Below are 28,000 nucleotides of genomic sequence, written 5' to 3' on the forward strand. Positions count from 1 at the left end.
TGACTTGTTTCCAGCAGCTCTGTAACAGTCCTGTGTCCCACAGCTCAGTGAAGGCAGCAGGAAACATTCTGGACGACATCAGCAACATGTTCGATGACCTGGCTGACCAGCTGGACGCCATGTTAGAGTGACCCCCCAAACTCTGCCCCCCAGTTTCCCAGAGAGCAACAGATATCAGACAGATGATCCTTTGATTCAATAACATAGATACTTTTATAGAAGTGCACATTTTGAGGATTTCCTGCACAACTGTTCCTCATTATTGCCCAGTTTTTCAACGGGAGCCCTTTGCCTCAGGACTCAGCTGATGATGCAACACTCCGGAGCAGCAGGGTGTCCTCACTCTAGGGAATGAGAGTCCATTGAGTTGGCCTGTAAATGTATCACTGTGTCAGATATCGAGTATATTTATATGTCTTTATTTTTGTATTAACAAATACAGTTCGTATAATTTCACTGTTTCAATCGTTCTCATATATATTAGCACAACTGTGTTGTAAATATGTTATTGTTTATAACATATGGCAAATATAGTTATGTGGTATTTATAGCAGCGTATTCCTGATTTGATTTACAGCTCTTCTCTCTCACACAATGGAGATGCTTTTAAACATTTCAGAGGCAGTGACGTGTGTCGGAATATTTTGTTCGTTTCAAAGTGACTGAACACCAACACAGAATTATTCAAGACTTTTATGTTAAAATATAATAAATTAATAAATTGATCTATTTTAGTAAATGTATAATTTAAAAAGCATTTAAACTATGCATTACAAAAATGAAAGTTGTTCAAGTCTGTTGTATTTTTTCATTTTAATTAATATTTCCAATTAATTGGGCAAAATCATTTAAAGGACAATTTGCTTCACAACACACACCACCCCCCCCCCGCTTACTCATCATGGGTGATGACAGTTGTTTATTAAAAAAAATATTGATTCATGATCAATTTACTGTTTCAAAGGTGAATAGTGCAAAACAAAGCAGACTTTGTGTCATTTGATCCAAATGTTACATTTATCACTGTAACGAGCAGCAGAACAACAGAGCTCCACTGCAGAACAATCACACAAACCACTGAGGAGCTTCATTTCTCTCAAGTCAGTCAAATAAAATGTTTATTTATGTATGTACAATCATCTATCAAGAGCCAAATGAAAAATAAAATGTGATTACCTTGAATAATACAGGATTTCAGACGCAGTCCCTCACATACATCATGTTGGCAGTAAGGAGTTATTCATATGAGGCAGAGATATTCTTTCATTCTAGTTGCTGATTGCATTCATCAAAATCTGACATTTAAAATTCAACAGTCTTTCCCCTATGTCCTATTAATCCTTTTGTTGTCCTTTTCAAGTGCAAACTACATTATTTGTCTCTTTAAAACATTTTTCTTAAAGTATTATCATTCTTTCCTGTGTGTGAACATTATTAAAACAAAGTGGAAAAGCTCAATTAAAAAAAAAAAAAAGTCATCAAATAATACTGTTTTCATGAGTCCACAGGAATCTGGTGTGTCTCAAAAGTGAAAACCAAATCCACATGGCAGACAGGACCGTTCCTGTGAGGGGGGGGTGAGGTTGAGGGGGAGCAGGGTAAGGGTAGAGGGTGAAGATGGAAAATGGGGGGGAGGGGGGGTGGTGGTGGTTTATAAGTTGCCGAACAGCTCGTTCCTCTTGCTCCAGTCCATGGTCGGAGCTTTTTTGGCCGATCGTTTCTGACGAGCTCTCTCTTTAACCTGAGCCAGAGACAAGCTGAGACCCAGACTGTCAGCCGGGGCGGGGGGCTCCACCTACACACACACACACACACACACACACACACACACACACACACACACACACACACACACACACACACACACACACACACACACACACACACACACACACACACACACACACACACACACACACACACACACACACACACACACACACACACACACACACACACACACACACACACACACACACACACACACACACACACACACACACACACACACACCACACACACACACACACACACACACACACACACACACACACACACACACACACACACACACACACACACACACACACACACACACACACATTGAAATTAGAGAAACGATTAATACTTGAATAGAAATATGATAAACATTGAATGGTTCCAGATTACCAATAATAGTTACCAATAATTGTAGTTATATTCTTTTTTTCATTTGAATATCAGTAAAGCACAATATCTGATGACATCACATTCTTTACTTTATTTTTCCATCAATATCAACATTATGGCCAGGTACAGCTCTTACTAACATCCAGGACCACTAAGTATTACTGTACTGTTGTAAAATATCAAAACTCAAATGATGTCTTCAACTCAAATATTACAGTTTTATTTTTGTGACATATCTCCAAAAAGATCTTTACGTCATTTCCTTGAAATGTTTCCGCTTTATTTACTAAGTCCGAAACTTTTTGGAACCTTGAAACTTCATGACTTACAGCGTATCCATTATTACTGCTATCAATCATTTTAAGGGTATTCAAATGATTGGCTGTATTTCTGCAGTGACATCTCATTAAATTCATTTATTCTATCTTTATTGATTTTATATTTTGTATTGCTTATTTATTTGTATTGACTTATTATGCAGCAGTATAAAGCTGACAGGAGGGGGGTGAGGAGCTGTTCTGTACCTGGGGAGGGGGCTCGCTGCTTCCCGGCCCCTGCAGGGAGGCGTTGGAGGACGCGCTGGAGGCTGAAGAGCTCACGGAGACTTTGGGCTTCACCTCTGCTGCCACCTGCTGACAGAGGAGCATTCACACTGACTGAAAGGGCCAATATGAACTGATCAATGCATCAGTTGTGGTGACATGGTTATATGTGTGAGGCTGACAAACAAATGGCATCATTCTGTTGCACAGCTGTGTAACGCTGATGAAAAAAATGGTTTGTATTGTCCAGCAGGGGGCGACGTGCTGCAGTCACATTGTAAGCAGTCAACTTGAGCTGAGAGCTCTCTGAAACATCCCGCTTCGGCACATGAACAGATTAAACCAGAACAACTGCATTGTTCTGAACCAGAAACAGAAAACTAGCTCTGTTCAGAATATATTATAACAAACTTAAATGACTATAAATATACTACTATACTTTTTTGTGTGCATATATCCCCTTGGGAGTGGAGTGCAGGACTGTGTACAAACATAGGAGTGACAGCAGACGTTGTTAGAATGCACACTCACACACACGTTATGTAAGGGCTGCTGAATGAGGGATTGTTGTTGCTCGCTATTCTTCTCATTAGCATAATCCCCAACGAGTTAAAGCCACTTCAATCCCATGATCCTCCAGGACTCTGAGACCGAGAGGAAATACACTGCACAGCTCCTGTTGCCATGGTGAAGGGTCAGACACAATGTCACCAGAGGGGCCAAGCTGTGTGTGTGTGTGTACATTTTAGTTCATACTGACTGCTTAATAAAGGACCATTCTGCTTGTTAACTCAGGGTTATTTTTCCAGACGATGATGATGATTATGGGAAGTGTAGGGTTTGTGTGTGTTTGTGTGTGTGTGTGTGTGTGTGTGTGTGTGTGTGTGCGTGTGTGTGGTGCTCCTCACCTCCTCCTCCTCCTCTGCTGCTCTTTTTGGCTCAGGCAGAGCCCCTGCAGGGGAGGAAGACGTAGTTATTAGACACTCATCATTTTGCTTTCATGGTTTAACATGGTGACAGTCATCATGGAATGGCAGTGATTTAGTTCCTGACAGTGGCAGCTCTTAAAAGCTCAGAGCAAATGTGTGTGGTACCGCTGAGGTGCTCCTCAGTGGGCAGCACGTCACACATCTTGAAGAACTCTTCAGTCTCTGCGTCCACCACCAGCAGGGACGTCTCCTCGCCTCCTGCTTTGATCGCTGCAACCACCTCCGAGTGCTGCATGTCCTTCACTGACACGCCGTTCACCTGAGGAGACAGGAGACGGGGACAAAGTTATTGGTTATAGATCCTCTAACCAGAACACAGTCTTATTCAATGTTTTTCCATAAAATAGTGATCTTATCTTTTTGTAGCTTACAGCTACATTTAAAATCCTCTCAGAAGCTGAAACCATCGTTTTTTTTTAAAACTACAATTCACTAACTAAAAAATGTCGCAGATTAGTTGTCAGTTGTTTGGGTAATAACTAAATCATCTCATCACTCGGGCAGTAGAGGGTTTAGCATGAGTGATGGATAATCATTGTGATGCCAAGCAACTCCTCCAGCTTTGGAGAAAATAAAGAACACTCATCTATCACAAATCTCCAAAGTATACGAGTCAACACTTATTTTTTTTATTTTTTTCTTATTTTTTCAGTGTTTATTTACTTTTGCCGTGTGCGAGCCGACCGCACCAACTCTGCTATACAATATAGCAGAGAGGAACTTCTACACATCAGAAACTTTGTGGACAACAGCCCACCGTCAGACAATGGAGACCCGCCACGGCTGCCTGCCTACTTGAGAGACGCAGGAGGAACGGGTCCCGTGAGACTGAGGAAACGCGAAAACCGACCCCCTCTTCAGAGTATTCTTCTGGCTAATGTTCAGTCAATGGAAAATAAGCTAGATGAACTCAGTAGTCGGATTGCTTTTCAACGGGACATTAAGAACTGTACCGTGTTCATTTTCACAAAGACTTGGCTCAACCGCGCTATCCCGGACTCCGCCATTGTTCCTGACGGATTCACTATATTTCGCCAGGATCGGACTGCTAATTCCGACATGGATACAAGGCTCTCCCTCGCCCTCCCTTCGGCAAATCAGACCACATCTCACTGCTGCTGCTGCCTGCTTACAAGCAGAAACTCAAACGGGACAGACCGGTAACAAAGACAGTACAACGATGGAGTGAGGAGTCAGATTCAGCTCTGCAGGATTGCTTTGCATCTACGGATTGGAGTGTGTTTGAGGACAACAACATCAACACACACACGGACACGGTCATCTGCTACATTGGGAAATGCATCGATGACGTGGTACCGAAGGTTTCTGTACAGACATTCCCAAATCAAAAGCCCTGGATAAACTGCGAGGTGCGCGGCAAGCTGAAAGCGCGCACTATCGCGCACACAGCGGGAGATTTGGAGGAGTACAGGAGATCTAGGTATGAACTCCGGAGAGCTATCAAAGAGACAGTACAAAGACAAGGTGGAATCTGACTTCAAAGGCTGTAACACCAGGAACATGTGGGCGGGACTAAGAACAATGACAGACTACAAAGGAGCAGCGGGGGGTGCTGCGGGAGTGTCTGCGTGCGCATCTCTCCCAGATGAGCTGAACAGCTTTTTTGCTCGCTTCGAGAGCAGCCAGGCTGTGGAGGTACAGAGGGACCAGGAGCTACACTGCCCTTTTGTTTTAAACAGGGCAGATGTGTGTAAATCCTTTAAAAGGGTTAACCCACACAAGGCTCCTGGACCTGATGGCATCCCTGGCCGTGTTCTCAGGGTGTGTGCAGTTCAGCTGGCAGAGGTGTTCACAGACATCTTCAACAGGTCCCTGCTGCAGTCTGTAGTCCCCACATGTTTTAAACACTCCACCATCGTTCCTGTCCCCAAAAAGACAAAAATCACCTGCCTCAACGACTACCGCCCAGTAGCACTCACCTCCATCATAATGAAGTGCTTTGAGCGGTTAGTCAAATCATTCATCACCTCCTCCCTCCCTAACTCTCTGGACCCCCTGCAGTTTGCCTACAGAGCAAACAGGTCCACAGACGACGCCATAGCCCTCACCATCCACACTGCCCTCTCACACCTGGACCTGAAGAACACATATGTGAGAATGCTGTTCATTGACTACAGTTCAGCCTTCAATACCATTGTGCCCTCCAAGCTGGTCATCAAGCTCAGAGACCTCGGGCTCAACAGCGCCCTCTGTGATTGGATCCTGAACTTCCTGACGGGCAGACCCCAGGCAGTGCGGGTGGGAAACATCACATCCTCCACCCTGATCCTCAACACCGGAGCTGTGTGCTCAGCCCTCTACTCCCTGTTCACACACGACTGCGTGGCCACACACAGCTCCAACACCATCGTGAAGTTTGCTGATGATGCGACCGTCATCGGCCAGATCACCGACGGCGACCAGACGCCGTACAGAGAGGAGGTCAAAAACCTGACATCTTAGTGCCAGGATAACAACCTCCATCTCAACGTCAGCAAAACAAGGGAGCTGATTGTGGATTACAGGAAGCAGCAGAGAGAGGGACACGACCAGGACGGAGCTGCCATCCATGGAGGATCTTTACTCCCAGCGGCTCATGAAGAAAGCCCACAGGATTATCAAAGACCCCCATCAGCCCAGCCACAAACTGTCTGGCAGGCGGTACCGCAGCATCAGGACTAAAACCACCAGACTCAGGGACAGCTTCATCCCACAGGCCATAAGACGACTGTTAAACACCTGAACTTTTGAAACAACATCCATAACATTCGTCTGACTGCAACTTACAAATTATTGATCTAATATATCATATTCCAATCACTTGTATATAGACTCTTATTGCACTATTTCACTATTTTACTATTTTATTTTTTGTATTTACTTGCACTATTTTTTCAGTTTTTCAGTTTTGTTGTGTTGCACTGTTGGAGGAGCCTGTGACCTAAGATTTTCATCGTCATAACTACACTGTAGCTATGTACGTATGACTAATAAAAGCCTTGAACCTATACTTTATTGCTGTAAAAATCTACTTCATAAAATGGATCAATGCAAGTTTCTTACCAAAAACTACATTTTACATTTGAACACATCATGAAAACATTATGATGTAACCTTTGCAAAATACTATTTTGTTATTAAAAGATCTTGAGCGCATTATAATATTTCTCAATAAGGAATTATAGTTTTCTCCATGAAGCCCCTGTTAGCGTTAGCAGTTAGCTCACTGCAGGACTGGCTGCTATCAGCTAATATTAGCTAGCTCTCTTGCAGACTCAACACAGATTTGTTGTTCACATTGAAGCAACATCAGAGAAAATCAGGTGCTTCCTGACAGATTCCTGAGTATATTGATATGATTATATATTTCATTATGTCTGCAAGTGCCATATAAAGTATTGTAATAACCAGAAATGTGAATGCTTTTCTGTGTGCACATCGGGAATTGCTGTGGTAACGGCTTGAGATCAGATAAACAGATGTGGAGTCACTGTTGCAGATCTGTAACCAAGGCAACAGCCAGCAGCAGGTAGCATACGGCAGGCTAACAGAGGAGCTCACACAGATCAATGAGCTCCCACAATGCCTCAGTTATTAAATATTGAACACTTTGGGCCTCCATATTAAAGGTGGAACATGTTATCACTTTAAACTTTTATGGGTCATATATTCTTATTCAATTCAAGATATCATAAAAGGCATCATTAAAAATGACTGATGATAAAATATCTAAAAACGATTCTTTCTACTTCACCTGAACTACGGATCCGACATGACAGCTGTTTAAAATGAAAATACTCCGGTGTTTTAAGTCTGTGAATGATGATTTTCGTATGGTAAGGGAAGATGCCAATGTTGTTGATGTAGTGAGGAGTGATGATGGATAGAAGAGTGGAGTGTTACTACAGGGCACCAGCACACTCCCACAGCCCAAATTAATCACGCTCCTGGGAGATAAGGAACTGAAGAATTCTGGGGGAGGAAGGTCCAAGGTGGGAATATCGTCAGGAATCTCTAGGTGTACTCCCACAGGCTGTGGACATCGACAGCTGGTACGGAACATTCTACTTCATTCCTCTTCGGTGACCCTCACAGAAAGAGCTTTCATCTCACTGAGTCTGTACAGTTCTGGTTTTATTTCATTAATACTATCTCTGCCCCCCCCTGCAGGGTGGGATTAGTAAATGGATTAACGCAGACCCTGTTCAACACGGCTTCAGACCTGCTGTTTACAGTGACACAGTGGGAGGAAGCAGGCAGGATGTGTGTAGGATGCAGTGTTTTTGGATCTCTTATGAGCGTGTATGAAATAAATGCTACAATAGCCCTTTAAAAAGCAGTGGACAGTATTCATTAGTATTCCTGAAGTATTCATTATTCAAAGCACACAGGGACATTCCCTGCTGTGATTAAAAAGTATTCTGTCTGCTGACTCACTGTTTCTTTAATAGCTGTCAGAAACCTGATCTGCGTGCAGAGTCTTTCTGTTCTCGTCCTTCAACTCTGCTCTACCATTTCACTCCATCCATATCCATTCAGTGTGTGTGTGTGGTACCTGGAGGATCTTGTCCTGTGGTTTGAGTCCGGCCCGCTGTGCAGGAGAACCGTCGTCAACGGCCCTGATGAACTGCCCCGGCCTGGACTTCTCACTGTGCAGGTTGAAGCCGTAACCGCTGCTGCCTTTCTGGATGTGGCAGAGACGAGGCCGCAGACCCCCCCTCTCCTACACACACACACACACACACACACACACACACACACACACACACAATTTTGGGTGAAAAGTTTGATTTATTAGGACATTGACTTTAGAAATCCACAATTCTTCACAATCTCTGAAAGGTATGGATGTAACGATGCATCGTGAACCGGTTAAAAATCGGTACAGCTGCGTTAAGATTAAAATCGGTTGAGCTAAAAAACTAATCGTGATGCAATTGTTTTAAATGGCCCAGGGTGTGAACTAATTTGTATTTGATTTGATTAGCTGGAACAGCAGTCTGGACATGATTGAATGCCATCTAGAACAACAACTTGCCGTGGCAGCTGCTCTCCTCAGTGCAGACGTCCGACAAAATCGACACACTGGATAACTCGGACATCCGTGATGCCGAGGAGAATGGGCGTAATTTCCAAAGCTATGAGAACTACGCACATTGTCGTTAAGAGAACTACAGATGTTAATATAATTGCTGTTCGCAGCAGAGTGTCCATCTCTAATACTCCTGTCTTTATGGTCATCAGCAGGAAGAAATCAATAACCAACCATGTGACCAGTAGAGATTAAATTAAGGTGACATATGATACATATTTAATTGTATGTTGTATGCTATTCATCTCAGATGTCTCCAATACAGTCCTACAGATTCCACGGCCACACAACCATCACATGTCAGGGAGGCACTTCATATAACTTCCCTATACATACTGTTTGTATGATGCGTATTTGCAGTGGTGTAATGTAACTACGTACATTTACACAAATACTGTACTTAAGTACAAAATCAAAGTACTTTTACTATACTTGAGTATTTTCACATTTAGCCACTTTATAATTTTACTCCACTCCATTTTGTAAGCTAATGTTTAAGTTTTTGCTCCACTACCTTTATTTTACATATTTAGTTTATTTGCCGTTATATTTAAATCGACACATATTGTAATATATTATCATAGGTCAAGCTACCCAGAAGTATGTAAGGTAATTCAAATAAACCCCACTTTTACCAAATGCAACATTAAAGTGATGAACACATTAATGAACCAATTTGGGATCAATAAAGTACATCTTATTTTATTTTATCTTATCTTAAAATAGCCATTTTGCATAACGTGTACTTTTAATTTTGTTAAGAGTCTTTTTTTTTTAGCTAATACTGTTTACTTTTACTTATGTACAATTTTGAACGCAGGACTTTTACTTTAGCACAGTATTTGTACACTGTTTATTGCTACTTTAACTTAAGTAAACCATCTGAGTACAGACATTGTGGGTTGCAGACATGTATGGGAGCCAATCTCTGAAAGGAAAATAAAAACATTGCCCTTTCTTTGTCGTTTCATCATTCATTTAGTAACACATACTCCACACACATCTCTAGCAAACATGTGCTTGTGCCCTGATAAGAAGCTCCACCTGTTGCTCTTATTAATCTGATAAACGCTCAGCTATCTACACTATCAGTGTGTCTGTAAATGATTCCCTGACAAGCGAGCATTAAATATCAACCACTGCACGCTCAGCATTCAAGACTCGGGACAGACACCCCCCCCTCAGCCTCTCACCCACACATATGGATTACACATTGAGTTTAAATGGCAGGGGGGTTGATGATTGCTGAAACATTCAGTGAGTCAGTGTGATGCTGGGTGGACCTTTGGATAGCACTGCACATTTATTACCCAGCAGACATAATCTGTGGCTGTTAATAAAGATGATCAGGATGATATAACAGGTGAGGTGCAAAGTACACAACCGGAGGGCTGAACACTACAATTATCTCACTCTAAATATCTATCTACTGTGTATATATATATATTTTTTTTAAGTTCCACACCAATATGGCACATAGTGACACATACTGTAGGAGAACATTTGAGTACTACTTTCTCTTTTCAGTGATTATTCATGTCTGCGTGCACAGGAAACAGCAGGTTGAGCAGAGCGGGTGCTGCATGATGACAGCCTCTCCCCAACATGCTATCACTGACATCATTTACAATGTGTGCTGCTAACACATGCTGTTGGGAAGAGTTCTCTGGTGGAAAATACCATATCTGTATGTCAGACCTCAGAAACACAACAGAGATGTGCCACCTACAGCAGCAGTGAGAATGCAGGATCAGTTGAAGTGCGATGGTACGAGAGGCAGCATTGTAAACATTCCCCAAGCTGGTTATTATGTGAGGTTAATGGTTTTACAGCTGTAGTTAAACATCAGATCCTGTGTTTCCAACAGGGTGCCACAATAAGAGCTGGTGGGAGGACCTTGAACTGAGGCTGAAACATTAACTGTGTGAGGAGAAACATTTACATAGAGAGAAAAAGCTACATCTCAAACATTCTGATCTTTTCCACAAAGTAGGGGTAACACCTTACAGAGTGCTCCACCTCAGTCCACCTCCATGCCTCGGTGCGATGGAATTTCAGAATCAGAAATCCTTTATTAGTCCCACAGCGGGAACATTTACAGCAAAAAGTGGCATAGTAGGTAAAAAATAAAAGGCATGCAATAATAAGAATAAGCTAACTTATTAAATAAAGAAATGAAAAGCACACATTACTTATACTAGAAAAAATGAAATCACTGAATTTAACAGTACATAGCATTACATATACTATTCCTCTGAACACATTGTTTGTGATTCTAATAAGAAACGAAATATTGATAGATTTAGACAAAGATCTTGGACAGCATTTATAATTGACAACATTGGCCAATTTTGCTGAATAAAGAACTGTGGAAAAATGTGTTTCAATTCAAAGTAAGCTATTACTTTTAGTGAAGAGTAAGCACAAACAGAATGCAAAGTATGAAAGGGGATGACATGAGGGCCACAGGTGGGATCGGGTCCTTAGCCTAGTCGGTACACTGTTACAGCTGAGACCCAAAATGTTCTTTTAATAATCATTGATATGTTAGCTTGGGTCTTTGATAATGATTAGCTGAGCCACGTATACTGTAAACCTATAAAATCCTCAGTAAACAACATTCTCAGCTCTTCCAAATCTGACTACTACCTAGGGATGGGAACTATTAATCGAATATTCGAAATTATTCAGGTATTCGAATAATTATTCAGGTATTCGAATATGAGTTATGAATATTTTTATTAATTTTTTTTTGGGAGGGATGCCTAAGTTGATTACATATTTAATAATTCTCTCTCTCTCTCCTCTCTAGAGCTATCGAGATAGAGAGAGAGAGAGAGAGAGAGAGAGAGAGAGAGAGAGAGAGAGAGAGAGAGAGAGAGAGAGAGAGAGAGAGAGAGAGAGAGAAGAGAGAGAGAGAGAGAGAGAGAGAGAGCGAGGGAGAGAAGGAAGAGAGAGAGGAGAGAGAGAGAGAGAGAGAGAGAGAGAGAGAGAGAGAGAGAGAGAGAGAGAGATAGAGAAGAGAGAGAGAGTACGAGAGAGAGAAAGAGAGAGAAGAAGAGAGAGAGAGAGCGCGAGAGGAGAGAGAGAAGCGAGAGAGAGAGAGAGAGAGAGAGAGAAGAGAGAGAGAGGCGAGAGAGAGGAGAGAAAGAGAGTATGAGCGAGCTAGAAGAGATAGCGCTAGACGTAGAGCGAGCTATAGTAGATATAGAGGCTCTCTATAGATCTCGCTTTCTCTCTCTATCGTCTCTCTCTCTCTTCTCTCTCTCTCTCTCTCTCTCTCTCTCTCTCTCTCTCTCTCTCTCTCTCTCATCAGATCTAGCTAACGATATGCCTGCTGCCCCTGCCTACACGCAAATCACGCAGACTCAAACCTCATCTTATGCCCAAATGCGGCGCAAATGCGCTCCGCAGCCGTTGGGAGGTTCCTGCGCTAACAGTTCATGAGCGTGCTCCCCCGCCCCCTGTCAACACTCGCGACACTTGAGTGGCCAGCCTAAACAATGGTTCATGCTTCATGGTTTTCATGGCCGAGCAGCTGCATCGAGCCTTACATCACCAAGCACAATGCCAAGCGTCGGATGGAGGGGTGTAAAGCACGCCGCCACTGGACTCTGGAGCAGTGGAAACGTGTTCTGTGGAGTGACCAATCACGCTTCTCTATCTGGCAGTCTGATGGACGAGTCTGAGTTTGGCAAATGCCAGGAGAATGTTACCTGCCTGACTGAATTGTGCCAACTGTAACGTTTGGTGGAGGAGAGATAATGCTATGGGTGTTTTTCTGGGGTTGGCCTGGGCCCCTTAGTTCCAGTGAAGGTATTCTTAATGCTTCATCTTACAAAGTCATTTTGGACAATTCTACGCTTCCAATTTTGTGGAAACATTTTGGAGAAGGCCCTTTTCTGTTGCAGCATGACTGAGCCCCACAAAGCAAGGTCCATAAAGGCATGGTTGGATGAGTTTGGTGTGGAAGAACTTGACTGGCCCACACAGAGCCCTGACCCCCACCCCGTTGAACACCTTTGGTTTGAACTAGAACGGAGAGCCAGCCTCTCGTCCAACATCAGTGTCTGACCTGGTTGCTCTTCTGTGAGGCAGAGCCTCACCTGCCATACTCCAATGTAACGGAAAAACAACTAAAGAAAAACTAAATAGTAATAATAATAAAATGTCTCCACTGATCTGTGTTGTAAATGTGATTTATGTATGATTCCAATCGCTTTTTATAGTCAAAATCAGCAAATGTGCCGAGCTCCGCTACGGGAGCGATGAGAAATGAGGCAGGGACGTGCTCTGCCTCTCGTAAGCCCACAGTAACTTGCTGGAGCGCGGGCACTAATTTAGCGCGGCCACTTATTTTGTGAGCGCGCTCAAGCCAGTTACTGTGAGGTGAGGTGAGGCACAGATGAGCTCTGCCTCACCTCAGAATGCGTCACCCCACAGAAACTGTCTGGAAAGCGGGCCTGAAGCTTGTTCCCATCTCACTGTAGGTCACCAATGTAATGTTTGTAGATCCCTTTATTACATTTATCCTCACCATCCATAGTCTCTAAATAACTTATTTCACGTATATATGATATTTAGGCCCGCTGGTCTCATCGTACAACGGCAATGAAAAAAGCACCAGGGGAGGCAGCCATAACCTCTGCCGCACTGAAGGGGGCGCACGTGAGCCCACAGGTTCTTGTTGCTACTGTTATTCTACACAGAGACGGTAGACGCAAACAACAAACTAGACTTTTGAAACTACAGGAAGATAAGGAGGACTTTTACAAAAAAGTAATAGAGATTGTTGTCCAGAAGGATAGCATCAGTGTTAATTTCGTCAACGAAAACTATGACGAAAAATGTTCGTCAACGACCTTTTTTACATGACTAAGACGAGACGATAACGAGCTAAAAATAGATTCTTGATAACGAAAATTTGACGAAATGTATATTTAGTTTTCGTTGACGAGACGAGACGGGACTAAGGTGTTAATGGTGGACTAGCGGACATTCAAAATGCAGCATATTTCCCCCCAATTGCCCGTCTTGTCTGTCAAAATGCATCTTACGTTTCTAACTTGCAATATCATTATTTCCGCTCTCTTCACTCCAGAAGAGCGATCTCCCTGTGTCTCTCTGTGTGCGGGGGTCGGGGCCTAACTCTCTCTCTGTGTGCGGGGGGCGGGGCCTAACAGACACGCTGCAGCGGCACACAGAGATCTGCCGGGGACGGAGTGTTCAGAAGTATAGAGACACTACAAGGCTCGATGTGGACAAAGCTCGTTTGCCATGTTTTCGCGTTAGCGCGTTGACACGAGTAGAGTAGTCTGTCCAAACAGCCGGCCAAAAGGCGGCATATTCAGTCGGAGAAATGCACAATTTTCGACTTCCTTAACTCGTAGCTCTGTTGCCCCAATTACGAGTAACGTTATCACATCAGGTGTGCAGAGGTGGGAGAAGTACTCAGATCTTGTCGCTAAGTAAAAAAATACCATAGTGTAGGAAGAGTTCCTCAAGTCAAAGTATGATCATCAAAATATATTTAAAGTAGCGACAGTACAAGTAGTGATTGTGCAGATTGTTCCATTTCAGAATAATATATATGATATGTTTTATAATGATTGATCATTAAAGTGTTCTCAAAGCTGGTAAAGGTGCAGCTAGTTTGAATGATATATTATATATCTGTATACTGCAGGGTAGCTTGTGAATTTACTAAAGTCTGAGTTAACACTTGATTATATTTCACATCATTCATCCACATCTGTAAAGTAACTAAAGGTATTAAATACATGTAGTGGAGTAGAAGTACACCATTTAACTATGAACTGTAGTGGAGTAGAAGTACACAGTAGCAAAACATTTAAATACTCCAGTAAAGTACAAGTACCTCAACATTTTACTCAAGTACAGTACAATATTTTAACATAATTATATATATTTAATTTATTTCACATTTTAAATAAAGCAATTAATTCGGTTAACAATTTGTTAGTTTTTTCCTTTAAAAAATAACAAAAGTAAATACAAGAATACCGTTAAAGTACCGGATCGATAAGCAGTATTGATAAGACTAGTAGTACCGTAGAAAACCTTAATGATACCCATCCCTAGATATTACACAAGTAAAGTGTTAAGAGAGTGAAATGTTGCTTTACGAATTTCAACACTTGATGCTGTCACCTTGATTACAATGTCAGAAACCTGTATTTGCCTAACTGAATTGGTTTTAAAGAGAGAAAACATTTTGACTAAAAGTTGACTAAAATGTAATTTTTCATCGACTAAAAGTAGACTAAAACGTTTTGAGTTTTCGTCGACTAAAACTAGACTAAAACTATGAAGGTTAGAAATGACTAAAATGTGACTAAAACTAATTACCATTTTCGTCTAAAGACTAAGACTAAGACTACATCAAAAACAGCTGCCAAAATTAACACTGGATAGCATGGACTTATATTCATCTTCAAGTCAAGGTAAGACCACATTTGTAATGAAAATGGGATCTTACTAAGAAAGAACAATCCAATATTTAGATTTTGGGTATCCTTTTGTTGAACGGTCTGTTTAAAATGAATCGAAGCATCAGACAAAAAAAGCTTTTGAAAATAACCGAATATTTCGATTAAGGTCAAAATATAATATTTGTAAATCTGACTCAGTGAGTCAGTGCCTCACCAGCCATGAACCTCACCGCACGTCACTGGTGTAATGTGTAGGTGGCCCAATACTTTTGTCTATATAGTGAATGTCTACATCTTCTTCTTGTAATGGCACATAAACCATGGTGTCATTTTTGGACTGGTTTCAAATGTATTAAGGGTTAAGGTATGTATTATGAATTTGCTCTGAAAAAAGGTCAGCACAGACTGCTGACACAGTGTTCTCCTAATCATCACCTGGATAACTAGAGAACCCTGTGTCCACAGTGTGCGCGCGTGCGTGCGTGCGTGCGTGTGTGTGTTGCAGTAAATACATCAGAGTGAGTGAAGCAGTCAGTGTATTTAGGAGTGTGACGTCCATCTGTCCAAACTGTTTAGACTCACACTGACTGAGCTCACCTCATCCCCATGGAACATTTTGCTTTCTGTTTACTGCTGGAGCAAATTATTACCCTACATTATCAACACAAACTACACCAATCTGTCATTTCATGTAACATTATGGTTCTCAATAACAGGCCTACGCTTCAGCACTATAGCAACAAGAAGTGGTTTCTTCATGTGTTCCACCCAACAGTTAACAACTTGTCTGCTGACAGAGGGACCTCTACCATACAATCTGCAAAAATAAGTAGAAGATATAGCCCTCAGAAACTCTGGATTCAGATCAAGAAGAATAGTGCTACAGGGCTGTGATAGACAGAATCAAAACGAGCAGCACTGAACCACATATATTATCTTTCACAGATAATGTATTGCCACATTGAGCTCAGTGCAGTGTAGCAAGGAGAAAACCACACACAGAGGTCTGGTAGCAACACACATTGGAGATGTGAAGCATTAAAACAAAAAGAATACACATTTCACATAAAAAAACATGCATCAGAACTACAAGCATTACACAGAAATGAGCAGCATTCACTAACAAAAGCGATTAGTGGTGAGATGGTCTTTAATCCTGTTATTTTAATCTTGTTTAAATAAAAGGGAATCTAGTTTATGGTGTCTCTGTAGCTCACACTAAGGCGCCGTTTACACGAGGAGAAAACTGCTTGTATCTGCATAGTTTCGCGTGCGTATAGCCCTATTATTTACACGAGGCCGATAGAAACTGACCCCACAAACGATAACGGGTCCCAAGGTGGATAGATTTGCAAACGAAACGCTCTGGGGGGTCAACCGAGTCCGTGTAATCACCTCTATACGAATATTTCCTGAAAAAATAGCGATAGCCCCCCACCTCTCCCCACCTCTCCTGCTCACTGCTGTAGCAACTATCAAAAATAGCTGTGTTAATTAAACGCACAAGGGGTTCTTGAATGAAATAATATTATAAAAGGCAAACCAGAATTGTTAACGCCCAATATACTCCTTAAACAAAATAAACAGAGTCAGATTTCATGCATTGATCCATTATATTGACAAAGGAGGATCTCACCCGGTGTTTGTAGAGAATATCTCTCTTTCTGAGCCGTCCTCTCCACAGAGACGTGGTTCTTGGTCGGTCGATGCAATATCCACAGATTCGGTTTCTTTCAGTTAACTTCCCCGTTGCATTTATCCATATGCTGAGGAAATGACTATATCCCGCTGAATACCAGCAATCGCCACACACACTTCCTCCTGTCAGTAGCTACTGCTAGTGCTACTGCTACTGACCATGCTACAGATATTAGTGCAAAATCTACAGCTCCTCTACCACAACCATCAGCAACAAGTGGACATGGAGAATTACATGAACTACATGTTGCTAAATACACCGTGGGGCGTAAACAGAAGGGTAGCCATGGCAACATTGCTGCGGGGCTGCTCGGGCTGCTCTTCTTCGTTGCTTTTGGTGTATTTTGGCGGAAGTTACAGCGCCACTTACAGTCCCGGCATATGTACTACAGCGTTTCCAGCGGCCTCGTTTGAACAGACACGTTAAATGAAACGAATGCATGTGAACGGAATACTTTTTTGAATACGCATACTGTGCATAAACGCAAACGTTCCCGTGTGAGTGGGGCCTTTGATGAGTGTAAATCTTCCACACATCTCTTCAAACACAGTTGGGATGGCGTGCAGAATGTGTCTGTGTGGACGTAGATAAGAGTCAGTAGAAAACATTATTAGAACATTGACAGACAGAGTAAGGACCAGAGACCAGGAGGAAGTGTCTTCCTCTTAAAGGAGTCAGCTGAGGTGAAGGGGCATCCGATTAGCACGCTTTGGGAATGCCAGGGGAGGAGGGGGGAACTCGAAACGGACCCATAACGTTCTTGAAAGATGAGGATGCCGTCAGAAGAGCTGCTAGGAGGGACAAGTTTGCTTTGCTTAGACTCACTACAACATGGGCCTGGAAAACAGCCGGGAACTGATGTTTGATTATTTTATTTTTATTTAGCTCTAGAGAGCTTATTTTCCCCCGATATGCACACAATCATATAGTCACGTCATGCTGAATTCTCAATTTAGAAAGTACTGACTATCTGTAACACACTATGAATGCAGTCAGTTTGAGAGGAGTAGGGGCTCCTCCTCATAGATAGACACTCCCCGGATTGCTTGAACGAATGTGATTATAAATCTCTGTCATCCAGTCAGAGCGGGGGAGGGACCTGACCACAGCAGTGCCAGCTCAAATGTATCTCTAGTGGAAAATACTGAAAAATTAATAAATACGCTGCGTGTGTGTGTGTGTGTGTGTGTGTGTGTGTGTGTGTGTGTGTGTCAGCTGACGCACACAGCTCTTTATGGAGTGTGTTTTGGAGGCCAGCCCATATGAGGGTCAAACAAATACCACATACTCTCTAAAGATGTTTCTGGGAATAATTTGCATTCTGTCAGCAGGAAAAATCATTTAACACATGTGCTCCAGCAAATCATTGGTATCATCTAATGTGAGGACATCCGTCTGTATGTTTTTGTGCACCATTATCAAACTCTAGGCTCCATGAAGATGCCCTCTGACCTCCAGGCTGCCAGTCAAACTGAAAATGCTGGGTTGGCACTAGAAATAGTTTTTTTGTAAATCATACATAGATTTTTACCAAAGAACTTAGGTATGAAAGAAAACAACAGGCTGTAATTTTAATGATCAATTCATCTATCTTTTTTTTCAGTTTCAAAAAACAGCGTGGACAGGCTGGCCCTAAAGTGCTGGGACATCATCATGTGATCCAAAAGATCCAGAGCAGCTCCTGAATGAGAGGAGACTGTACCTGTCACTATTTCAATTATTTTAGTTTAATCAACTAATCGCTTTGTCTGTAAAATGTAAAAAATAATAAACAACCACATCAAAATGATAAGTATGTCATTGCACATATACAGTGATGGGAAGTAAAAAAGTAAATGTTCTCAAGTACTGTACTTACAATTTTGAAATACTAACTTGACATCTACTCCACAACAATTAAAGGGAAATAAAGTAATTTTACTTCCCTACATATATTAATTCATGTTTTATTTATTAAGCTTTAGTTACTTTTTGGATTAAGATGTTGCATTAAAAAACATGTAATACACGTTTAACATAATGCATCTCTGAGAATGTAACTGGTGGACTAACTGTTTAAGGTACGAAAAAGCAACATTATACAATATGTTACAAAAACATCAATAATTTGTCTTGCCAAACAACATACATAGGCCATATTTCTTCAGAATTCATATTTTTAAGTACATTTTCTCTTGATACTTCTGTAATTTTACTTAACCAGTTAAGCCCCATTACTTATAGTGAAAACCACCCTTGAAGGATGGGATAGTAGACTAAAAGCTTTAGGAATCCAAACTATAACATATAAGTACCCTGTATCAAGATTGATGCAAAACAAGTGAAATTTGACCTTTCTAGAGAGGTTTAGAAAAGAAAAAAAACACTTCTGGGGTCATTTGGATGCATTTTCCATATATCTGGAACCCATCGGTCGATTTTGATGATTGACATCTCTTTTTAACCGATAGAGCCAATAGTATCGAGAGGGAAGTTCCTAAATCCATCTAAACATTACCATTGGTGAATGAGTGATGCATAGCCAGAATGCCCAAAACCGGAAGCTCTCATACACTCTCGTACTGTAGCTCTCATAGTAACTATATATGAAAACTCAGTTTTTGCCATAAATATGACGATGGATTATCAGTAATAATTTCAAAGTGACACAGAGACATTGGATTAACCTTCAGCAGCGTTGTTATGCGTTTTAATGCCATTGAACAAACTTTTGATCAGAAAACAGCAAAGGTAAGACGTATTTGCTGTTTTGGCCCCGTAAAGCTAAGTTGTGTGTTGTCTGGTTTCACCTTCGCTGCCCTGAGTTTTGATATATTGTTTGTGCAGAACCGATGAAGTATAACATATTTCTACCGTGAGTTCTGTGCTAAGTGCGTTAGCATTTTTTCGCTTAGTGCTAATTCAGAGCCTTTGTTATTACCCTTGTGTTTTGTTGAGCTAAAAATTGTTAATATTGTCTGATAGCTGAGTTTCTTTCCGTTAAGAATACTTACTTTTATTTAAAGGTCCCATGTCATGGCCATTTCTACTGATCATAATTCCATTGTTGAGGTCTACTAAAATAGATTTATATTGTGCAATTTTCCAAACTCACATTGGTTTCTCATACAGCATCTCTGTAAAGTATGTGTATTCACTCTCTGTCCTAAATGGCTTGTTGGAGCACCTGCCCCCCCTTCCCTGTGAGCCCAGTGTGCTCCAATTGGTCAGCTCGGCCACTCTGTTCTGATTAGTCAACCACCAGAGAGGCTCCGCCCATGTCTAACAGTGCTTTTTTCGGCTCCGAGCGGAACATCAGTTTTACAATGGCGTCCGTACAGCCGTATATGTTTGAACCGGAGTCCGATCCTGAAAGTGAGACAGACCAACGTGATAGACCTGATCCACCGGAATACAGGAAACAGACCCTCGTTGGCATGACTGAATAGGCGTTTTGGGGCAGCATAGACAGGTATTTTCTGTGTTAGAGTTTTACTCGCTACAGGGTGTACTTTGAATAGTTCTTCCACCACTGATAATAATACAGTAATTCAATATATATGACTCTGAAGTGGGCCTTTAGGCATAACAAGTACTTGGTACTTTCAGTATAATTTGATGTTGATACTTTTGAACTTTAACTTAAAGTGGACCTATCATGCTATATTTAAATGATATATTGTAGGGCCATACCTATATAAGGTATATTTATACGTTTCCGTTTTCAAAATACCAAACAGATCATGCATTTTAGCCATGCCTCATTTCGCTCTATGTGCTGTTTGCTGTCTACGGGGCTGATCTCTGTGAGCTGCAGCTGACCACGCCCCCCTGCAGGACAGGGGAGCCGTGCTCTGATGAAGTCAAGAGGGGGAGAGAAAAAGATCTCCGTCCTCCGTGTTTTATTATATAGAGTCGTTATTCATTTGTTTTAAAGCTCAACAAATAACAAAGAAGACCTTTGACCGGCACTTTTCTAATTTTGTCCGGAAGATTTAAACTTTAACGGACATCTTGACCGGCGAAAGAAACTGAAACTCTGCCGCACGGTCCCCTCGTTCCTTGGAAGAGGCGGAGAGGTGGGTGTTTGTCATCTGCTGGTGGACTAACCGGAGAGAATTACAGTGCTTGCCTCAACGGGGAGGGATTGCATTGAATTAAAGCAGCGGGAGCAAACGCTTGCCTCGGAGAGGGAGACAAAAAGCCACAGCGGAGAATAAACAGAAGGGTAACCATGGTAACTATGGGCGGGAAGTAGGGCTTATAGATACTGTCTTTTTACGTTAGTGAGCCGGATCATTTGGCTCGGCTCTCTTAAAGCGCCGGCTGTTTCGGCTCCCAAACGGCTCTTCATGTTACCACAGTTTACCACGGAGCCTCAGTTTCGCCGCTGCGAGGCTCTGGTGCTCGCAGCTCACGCGCGTGCTCCACTCGCACCGCTCATCGCGTCCAAATCGCGCACGTTCTGTGTTGTCCTGTAGCAGGCACCGCCGATGTCGGAGAAACGATCCTCAATACTCCGAAAATAATCCCACCAGACTCCTTTGCCCCTCCAACAGAGGGATGTCCTTGTCCTTTTTCCTTTTCGTCATTTCAAGCAATAAAAACTCTCGATCTTCTCTCAAATTATTAATATTTTTGGACGCCCTTGGCTCGCGTTCAGGGCGTCCCGAGCTGAATAAGGGCGTCAAATGACGGCAAGACGCACCCCTGGCGGAAATGCTGATCACGAGTTCAACCCAAACTGTAGCCGATGTGCACTCTTTCAACCGGTGCACTCGCATTTTGCACGTTTATGCCGGTGCACTGATGCGAATCGGTGAATCTTAACATCCCTAATCTCTAGAGGTCTAAAAGTTCCAATACCACAGACAGGCCTCATGAGCAGGTTAGAGGAAAGTATGTTGCCCCTATAGGGGCACATTATGACTACAGCCAATCTGCTGCTACATTGAGTAACACAACAGTAATCTTGATTTATAACACTCACTACTCTTGAATCAATACAGCGGCAGATTAATTGTTCTTTCCCAGGCTTATATGAGCTGAGAGATAAGAGACATTGTGAAACACTGAAGAAGAATGATGCGTTGGAAAAAAGATGAGGACAGCCTCAAGGACTCATTCTGAGAGTGAGGTTCAAAGTCTTAGGATATGTGCACCTGCAAAAGGGAGTGGAAGTACAGAGCACACAGACCTGTTACACATTGTGAGTCTGTAACATTTCCACATGTTGAACTTGAAATGGATACACTGTTAGGCATCAACTTTTTACTTTTGGTCAAAAACCTCAATATATTAAACCTGGCCCTAGCCCCCATCATTTATTATTCCAGATGTTTGGAAAACTGCAAATGTTCTCCCCTTATTGAAAGGTGGTGATCCCATGGTGATGAATAATTACAGACCAATTTCCAAGCTCTCTATTTTAGCTAAAGTACTTGAAAGGCTGGTGAATGATCAAATCAAAGAATATTTAAGCTTGAACAACATTCTATCTCCTCACCAGTCAGGCTTTAGGAAGCAGCACAGTACAATAACGGCTGCTTTGAAAGTAGTGAATGACATTGTCGAAAGCTTGGACGCAAAGAGCTACTGTGCTGCCCTTTTTATAGACTTATCCAAGGCATTTGATACTGTGGACCATGGCATTCTATGCCAGAAGTTATCTCATATAGGCCTGTCTGACCAAGCCGTTGGTTGGTTTGCAAACTATCTTTCGAATCGCAAGCAATGTGTAAAATTCAGCGGTCTCTCCTCAAGCTTTCTTAATGTGCCCAGAGGTGTTCCTCAAGGTTCGGTCTTGGGACCGACCCTTTTTACTATTTATATAAATGATGTGGGTAAAAGCATTGATGCCTCTGTACATCTATATGCAGATGATACTGTTGTGTACTGTTGTGCTAGCACTGTTGCCCTTGCATTTGAACGTCTGCAGTCTGCTTTTGACACTTTTCAGTCACATCTGTTCCACCTTAGGTTGGTGTTAAACTCAGATAAGACAAAAGTCATGTTGTTTTCCAATAAGAAAAGGTTACCAACTGTTCTTCCCTGCATCATGTCTGCACAGCATAACCCCATTGAAGCTGTTAACACCTACAGATACTTAGGCATCACTATAGATGAAAATCTCTGTTTCAAACCACATATTGACAATCTCTTAAGGAAATTGAAATTAAAACTGGGATTCTTTTTTAGAAATAAGGCCTGCTTCTCCACAAGTGCGAGGAAACGGCTTGTAGCTGCCACATTTTTGCCGCTCTTGGACTACGGGGATGTTGTGTATATGAACGCCTCAGCTCACTCACTTCATCTGCTGGATGCTGTCTACCATAGGGCTCTGAGGTTCATAACCAACTGTAAACCCCTCACACACCATTGCACGCTGTACTCTTTAGTCAACTGGACATCATTATCAATGCGCAGATCACTGCACTGGTACAAATTCATCTATACCGCTATGCTTGGACTGCTGCCCCTCTACATATCCACTTACATATCACACAAACAGTACAGCTATAGCCTACGATCTCAACATTACATCACTCTGTCCGTCCCCTCAGTTCGCACGGTGCTTGGAAAAAAAGCCATATCATACTCTGCCCCCTCGACCTGGAACACACTTCAGCAGGAACTTAAGCTGACCAGTTTGATACCCATCACGGATTTTAAACTAATTTTAAAAAAGCTGGAGAAATCATCTGTGGGTGTTTGCACCTGCTATATCTGAATACTTTATATGGATTTCAATGGCTACTTTTTTTACGATGTTGTATTTTATTGTTGCCTCTGTGTTTAGTGTCCTGTCTGTCTGTAACTTTGTGTGGTAGTGTTACCACTGACAGGTCTCTCTTGGAAATGAGACCTTGTGTCTCAATGAGATTTTACACCTGTATAAATAAAGGCTAAATAAAAAAAAATAAAAAAATTATACTAAAATGTAATCTTTTTGTCTATGTTCACATATACAAAGCCTGAACAAACTGCTGTTTAATCCCCTCACTGTATTGCAGCCCTCCTGGCAGTGTTCAGTGAGGCAGTAGGTATTTCAGGGTCAGCATGGCCTCCTTGTTGAGGTGAGAGTCCCTTCTCCTTTCCTCCCAGGCCCACAGGCTTTTCTCCCCATGCAAACACTGTGGACAAAGCCTCTTTCTGCTGCTGGAGGTCTCTATGGAGACCAACAGAAGGCCCCCGCTCAGTGGGGTGGAGGCCAGGATAAAGTGTGAAACAGTTTGACGACTAAGTCCTGGACAAACCAGACACAATCAGGCTAAAATAACTATTGTTTGAAGCAGTTAGCCGCCCCCCCCCGACAGGTTGCTGTCAGAGCTTTCACACTCTGCTATGTGTCCCATCAGGGAGGAATGCAACTGGAGGTGTGCAGCGCTTGAAGCTTTTTGAGACCAACTTTTTGTTGTTTTCTACTCGCTCTCACAGAGGGACATATATACATATATACATATGATAGAGATAGATACAATAGACAGATAGATAGAGAGAACATATATACAGAGATAATAGAGATACATAAGACATATAGACAGATATAATAGAGATATAGAAGATATAATATATAATAATATACACACACAGATAACAGAGATATATATACATATAGATATATAAGACAGAATAAACATATATATAATCATATAACGATATATATAACAACAGATAACAGACAGATATATAACATATATAGATACAGAATACATATATATATACACAGATATATAATAATAATATACAGATAACATATAGATATATACATATAAAACTAGAAAATAATATATATAGACAAATACATAATATATATATATATATATAGACTATATACATAATATAGGATATATATACATATATACATAGTAGATAACATATAGATATACATATAAGACAGATAAAGATATAACATATATATATACATATACATATAATAAAATACATATGTAGATATATATACACATAAATATAATAAATATATATAATATATATACATATATACATATATATAACATATATACATATATACAATATACAGATATATATATACCTATATACAATAAATATATCAACACTATAACATATATAGATATATATATACATAACATACATATATAAGTACATATATACATAATATATATATATACATATACAATATAACACACGATATACAGACATATATACATATATACATATATATATACATATATACATATATACATATATACATATATATATATATAATACATATATACATATATACACATATATATATATATACATATATACATATATACATATATATATATATATATATATATATATATATATATATATATATATATATATATACATATATACATATATACACTGTATATAACCATCCAACCAGAGACACTCTGAATGGTTGATCTAGCCTCCTGTTGGGAGACATAGAAAGATGATAAAATAATTTACAAGGACAATAACTATTAAGTCCAGCTACAACAAAATAGATATTCAAGTATGAGGACATCAATGCAGGTCTGACGCCAAGTTCCCTCAAGGACCTTTGATGTTTTGTAACAGTATGTATTTATCCTGTTAGCTCCAAATAAACAAACACTTCCGTCATCCGTCCCTGAAGTATAGATGCTCTGCCTGTGCAAGAAGAGCCCTATTCTATCAGCTAATATAAAGGGCATCTTGTCCGACAAGACAAACCTGACGGGGAAAGACGGGAAGCAGAGACTGACAGGCGGTTTGATGACGGGGACAGTGTTGAACAGGAACATTTCACTGAGCTGTGTCACCGTTCTGCCTCAGCCAGTAGCCTTCCACTGGCACAGGAAGTAGCTACTTAATAGGAGATCTATTTTCACATAACCTTTGCAGCTCAGAGGCAGGGCCAGCCTCAGATCAGTTAAGAAGATAAAAGACAGCCATATTAATAACACTGGGTTATTAGGGCTGGTATATGAATGAAATCAATGATCAACAAGTATTTATGGCAGAGAGATAGTTGGAGACCAGGTAGTCTGCAATTTTACCCAAGAAATATAGTTTAAAGTTCTCCTAGTATGCTATTTTTAGGCATATATTATGGGTCTCAGATATATACAAATACATAAAAAACATGTATATGATGCGTTTTGCTCAAAATACCGATAAGTTCATGCATTTTAGACATCCCTCATATCCCTCTGTTTTAGCCCTGTTAGAGGGCTAAAATTGATTCGACTCACCAAGACAGCTGCCCTGTTCTCCACTGATTCTCCTCACACCACAGCTCCATTTCTCTCCGATGGCCGTTATTTCTTCTAATCCTTGGCTGCTCCTGGTCTCTTGGACGCCTAGCAGGCTCATAATTATAAGGTTGTGGTCTGTCATATGCATACGAATATACATTTTCAACCTCTTCTGTGTCAAAACTAGCATTGTGAACCATGTTTATTCATACGTTAGACCGGCCGCTCTCCCTGATGTGACGTCACACGCGTGTGGTCTTTATTTATGCGGAAGTAAAAATGTCTTACAAAAACGACGCCAGATGTCACTGTAGTGTATATTTCTGTATATTTTTTTGAAAATCTAGTGTATACATAATTTTCCTACACATTTATTCACTGGGGTCTCTAACCTGCCAGTTGCTCTTTAAATGCCATCATGTTCCATATATTACGTCCAAAACAGTCGGGCATTGTTTCTGATAGCAACTTTTTGATAGTGCCGTGGGTCTGCATTGCCGATATTACGTCATATCGGACGCAAATCTGGATCAGCTCCGTTGTACCTCCGTTTTTTTAGATTTGGGTTCGGAGGAAAAGAGAGAGGGTTTTATTTTCTGACGCTGTGTGAGTTCCCTGACACACCGGGGACACATATTTATGTATAAAATACATCAAAAAGTGCATTTTGCATGATAGGTCCCCTTTAAGATTATTAAAAGAATGCAGCATATGCAGCACCCCTGTCATGTCATATGCACAACTACTGTCTAGTTATGCAATGAATGAAAAACTTAGCCTGGATAGTTTGCAACGAAACTTACAGTTGATAAAAATGAAGACTTTTAAAACAGTCAAGAATGTTTTGTAACACAAACTGATTCAAAAGGCCAAGAATACATGTCCATGGTCAAGTTTCTAACTTTTTTTGACTTCATTATTATAGTGTCCTTATATAAAATGACATGATAGAAGATGTATTCACAAGGATCGCTTATTCACAGGTCGGGAGGTTAGGGGCTGACCTTCTGACCGAAGGGTCTACCTTGTTAGTGTGACTCATCAGAGCCTAAAGTAGAGACAAGGCTTGTGTCTCCCGTTGCTGTTCCATAATGTAATATACACAGTATAATTATGAATTATGTACATAATAAGTTTAGTCCAGACTAAGTAAGGTACCTTAGTGCTGGAGCTGACACTCAGCCTCTCCGACCTCTCCGAGGCAGCATCCCCATTCTCCGGCGGGGCAGGGGTGCATTCCCTCGGGGTGCCGTTGCTCTGTGTGTCCCCGTGCTCAGAGTCGCTGTCCCCGCCAGACAGGGGAATCCCCTCGGTGACGAACTCTTTCCGGCACTGGAGGTTTTGTTTCTTCAACAGCTCGGCCGTTTCGGAGTCCACCACGATAAGCTCCAGAGCCTCGGCGGTGGCCCGGATCCTCGCGACAACCTGCTGGTGGCTCTCGCCCTCCACGCTCTCTCCGTTCACGAAGGCCAGAAGGTCGCCCGCGAGAAGCCCGGCTGCGGAGGCGGGAGTGTCTGGCTCCACGAGCCGGATAAACTGTCCGGTCTTGCCCTTCTCTCCGTGCAGGTGGAACCCGTAGCCACTGGACCCTTTCTCCAGCACACACTGTCTGGGGCGGAGCTTTGACATGTTGGTACTTTTCTACCAAATTAAAACTTTTGTTTTACTATACTAAAACTTCTGAGCTTACAAAGAGGAGTCACTCAAAACACCTGTTGCGCACCGACTTTACTCGAGCTCCACTTCCGCTGAACTGAGTGACAGGAGAGTTTCCGCTGCTGTGTTTCTGCTTCATTCCTCCCCCCCCGTCAACTCTCTGCTGTGTTGCAATCTTCTTCCACCTCACTG

At 41.5% G+C, this 28,000-nt stretch overlaps 2 protein-coding genes across 3 annotated transcripts in view; one reads left to right on the plus strand and one right to left on the minus strand.

The window, feature by feature from the left end:
- LOC117483634 (caskin-2-like) overlaps window positions 1-1,474 on the plus strand; it is a 124,077-nt gene extending 122,603 nt beyond the window's left edge. Inside the window, exon 23 of the mRNA XM_034132011.1 lies at window positions 29-1,474. Within this exon, the coding sequence (XP_033987902.1) occupies window positions 29-131 (103 nt within the window). The 3' untranslated portion in view covers window positions 132-1,474. The remainder of the gene's footprint in view (window positions 1-28) is intronic.
- Window positions 1,102-27,999, minus strand: LOC117483620 (Na(+)/H(+) exchange regulatory cofactor NHE-RF1-like). Of its 2 annotated transcripts, none has more exons than XM_034131997.1 (6): window positions 27,311-27,999; window positions 8,256-8,423; window positions 3,806-3,959; window positions 3,620-3,663; window positions 2,694-2,801; window positions 1,102-1,795 (listed from the first exon to the last, which is right to left on the minus strand). In XM_034131997.1, exons 1-6 carry the CDS (start codon window positions 27,779-27,781, stop codon window positions 1,652-1,654), a joined length of 1,089 nt encoding a protein of 362 aa, XP_033987888.1. In that variant the 5' UTR covers window positions 27,782-27,999; the 3' UTR covers window positions 1,102-1,651. The 2 variants fall into 2 exon arrangements, with proteins under 2 accessions (XP_033987888.1, XP_033987889.1); XM_034131998.1 differs by having other exon boundaries at window positions 2,694-2,798; window positions 27,311-27,998.
- Between the last annotated feature and the right edge of the window lies 1 nt (window position 28,000).

The sequence above is a fragment of the Trematomus bernacchii genome, unplaced genomic scaffold (genome assembly GCF_902827165.1).
Source record: "Trematomus bernacchii unplaced genomic scaffold, fTreBer1.1, whole genome shotgun sequence".
NCBI classification, from domain to species: domain Eukaryota; kingdom Metazoa; phylum Chordata; class Actinopteri; order Perciformes; family Nototheniidae; genus Trematomus; species Trematomus bernacchii.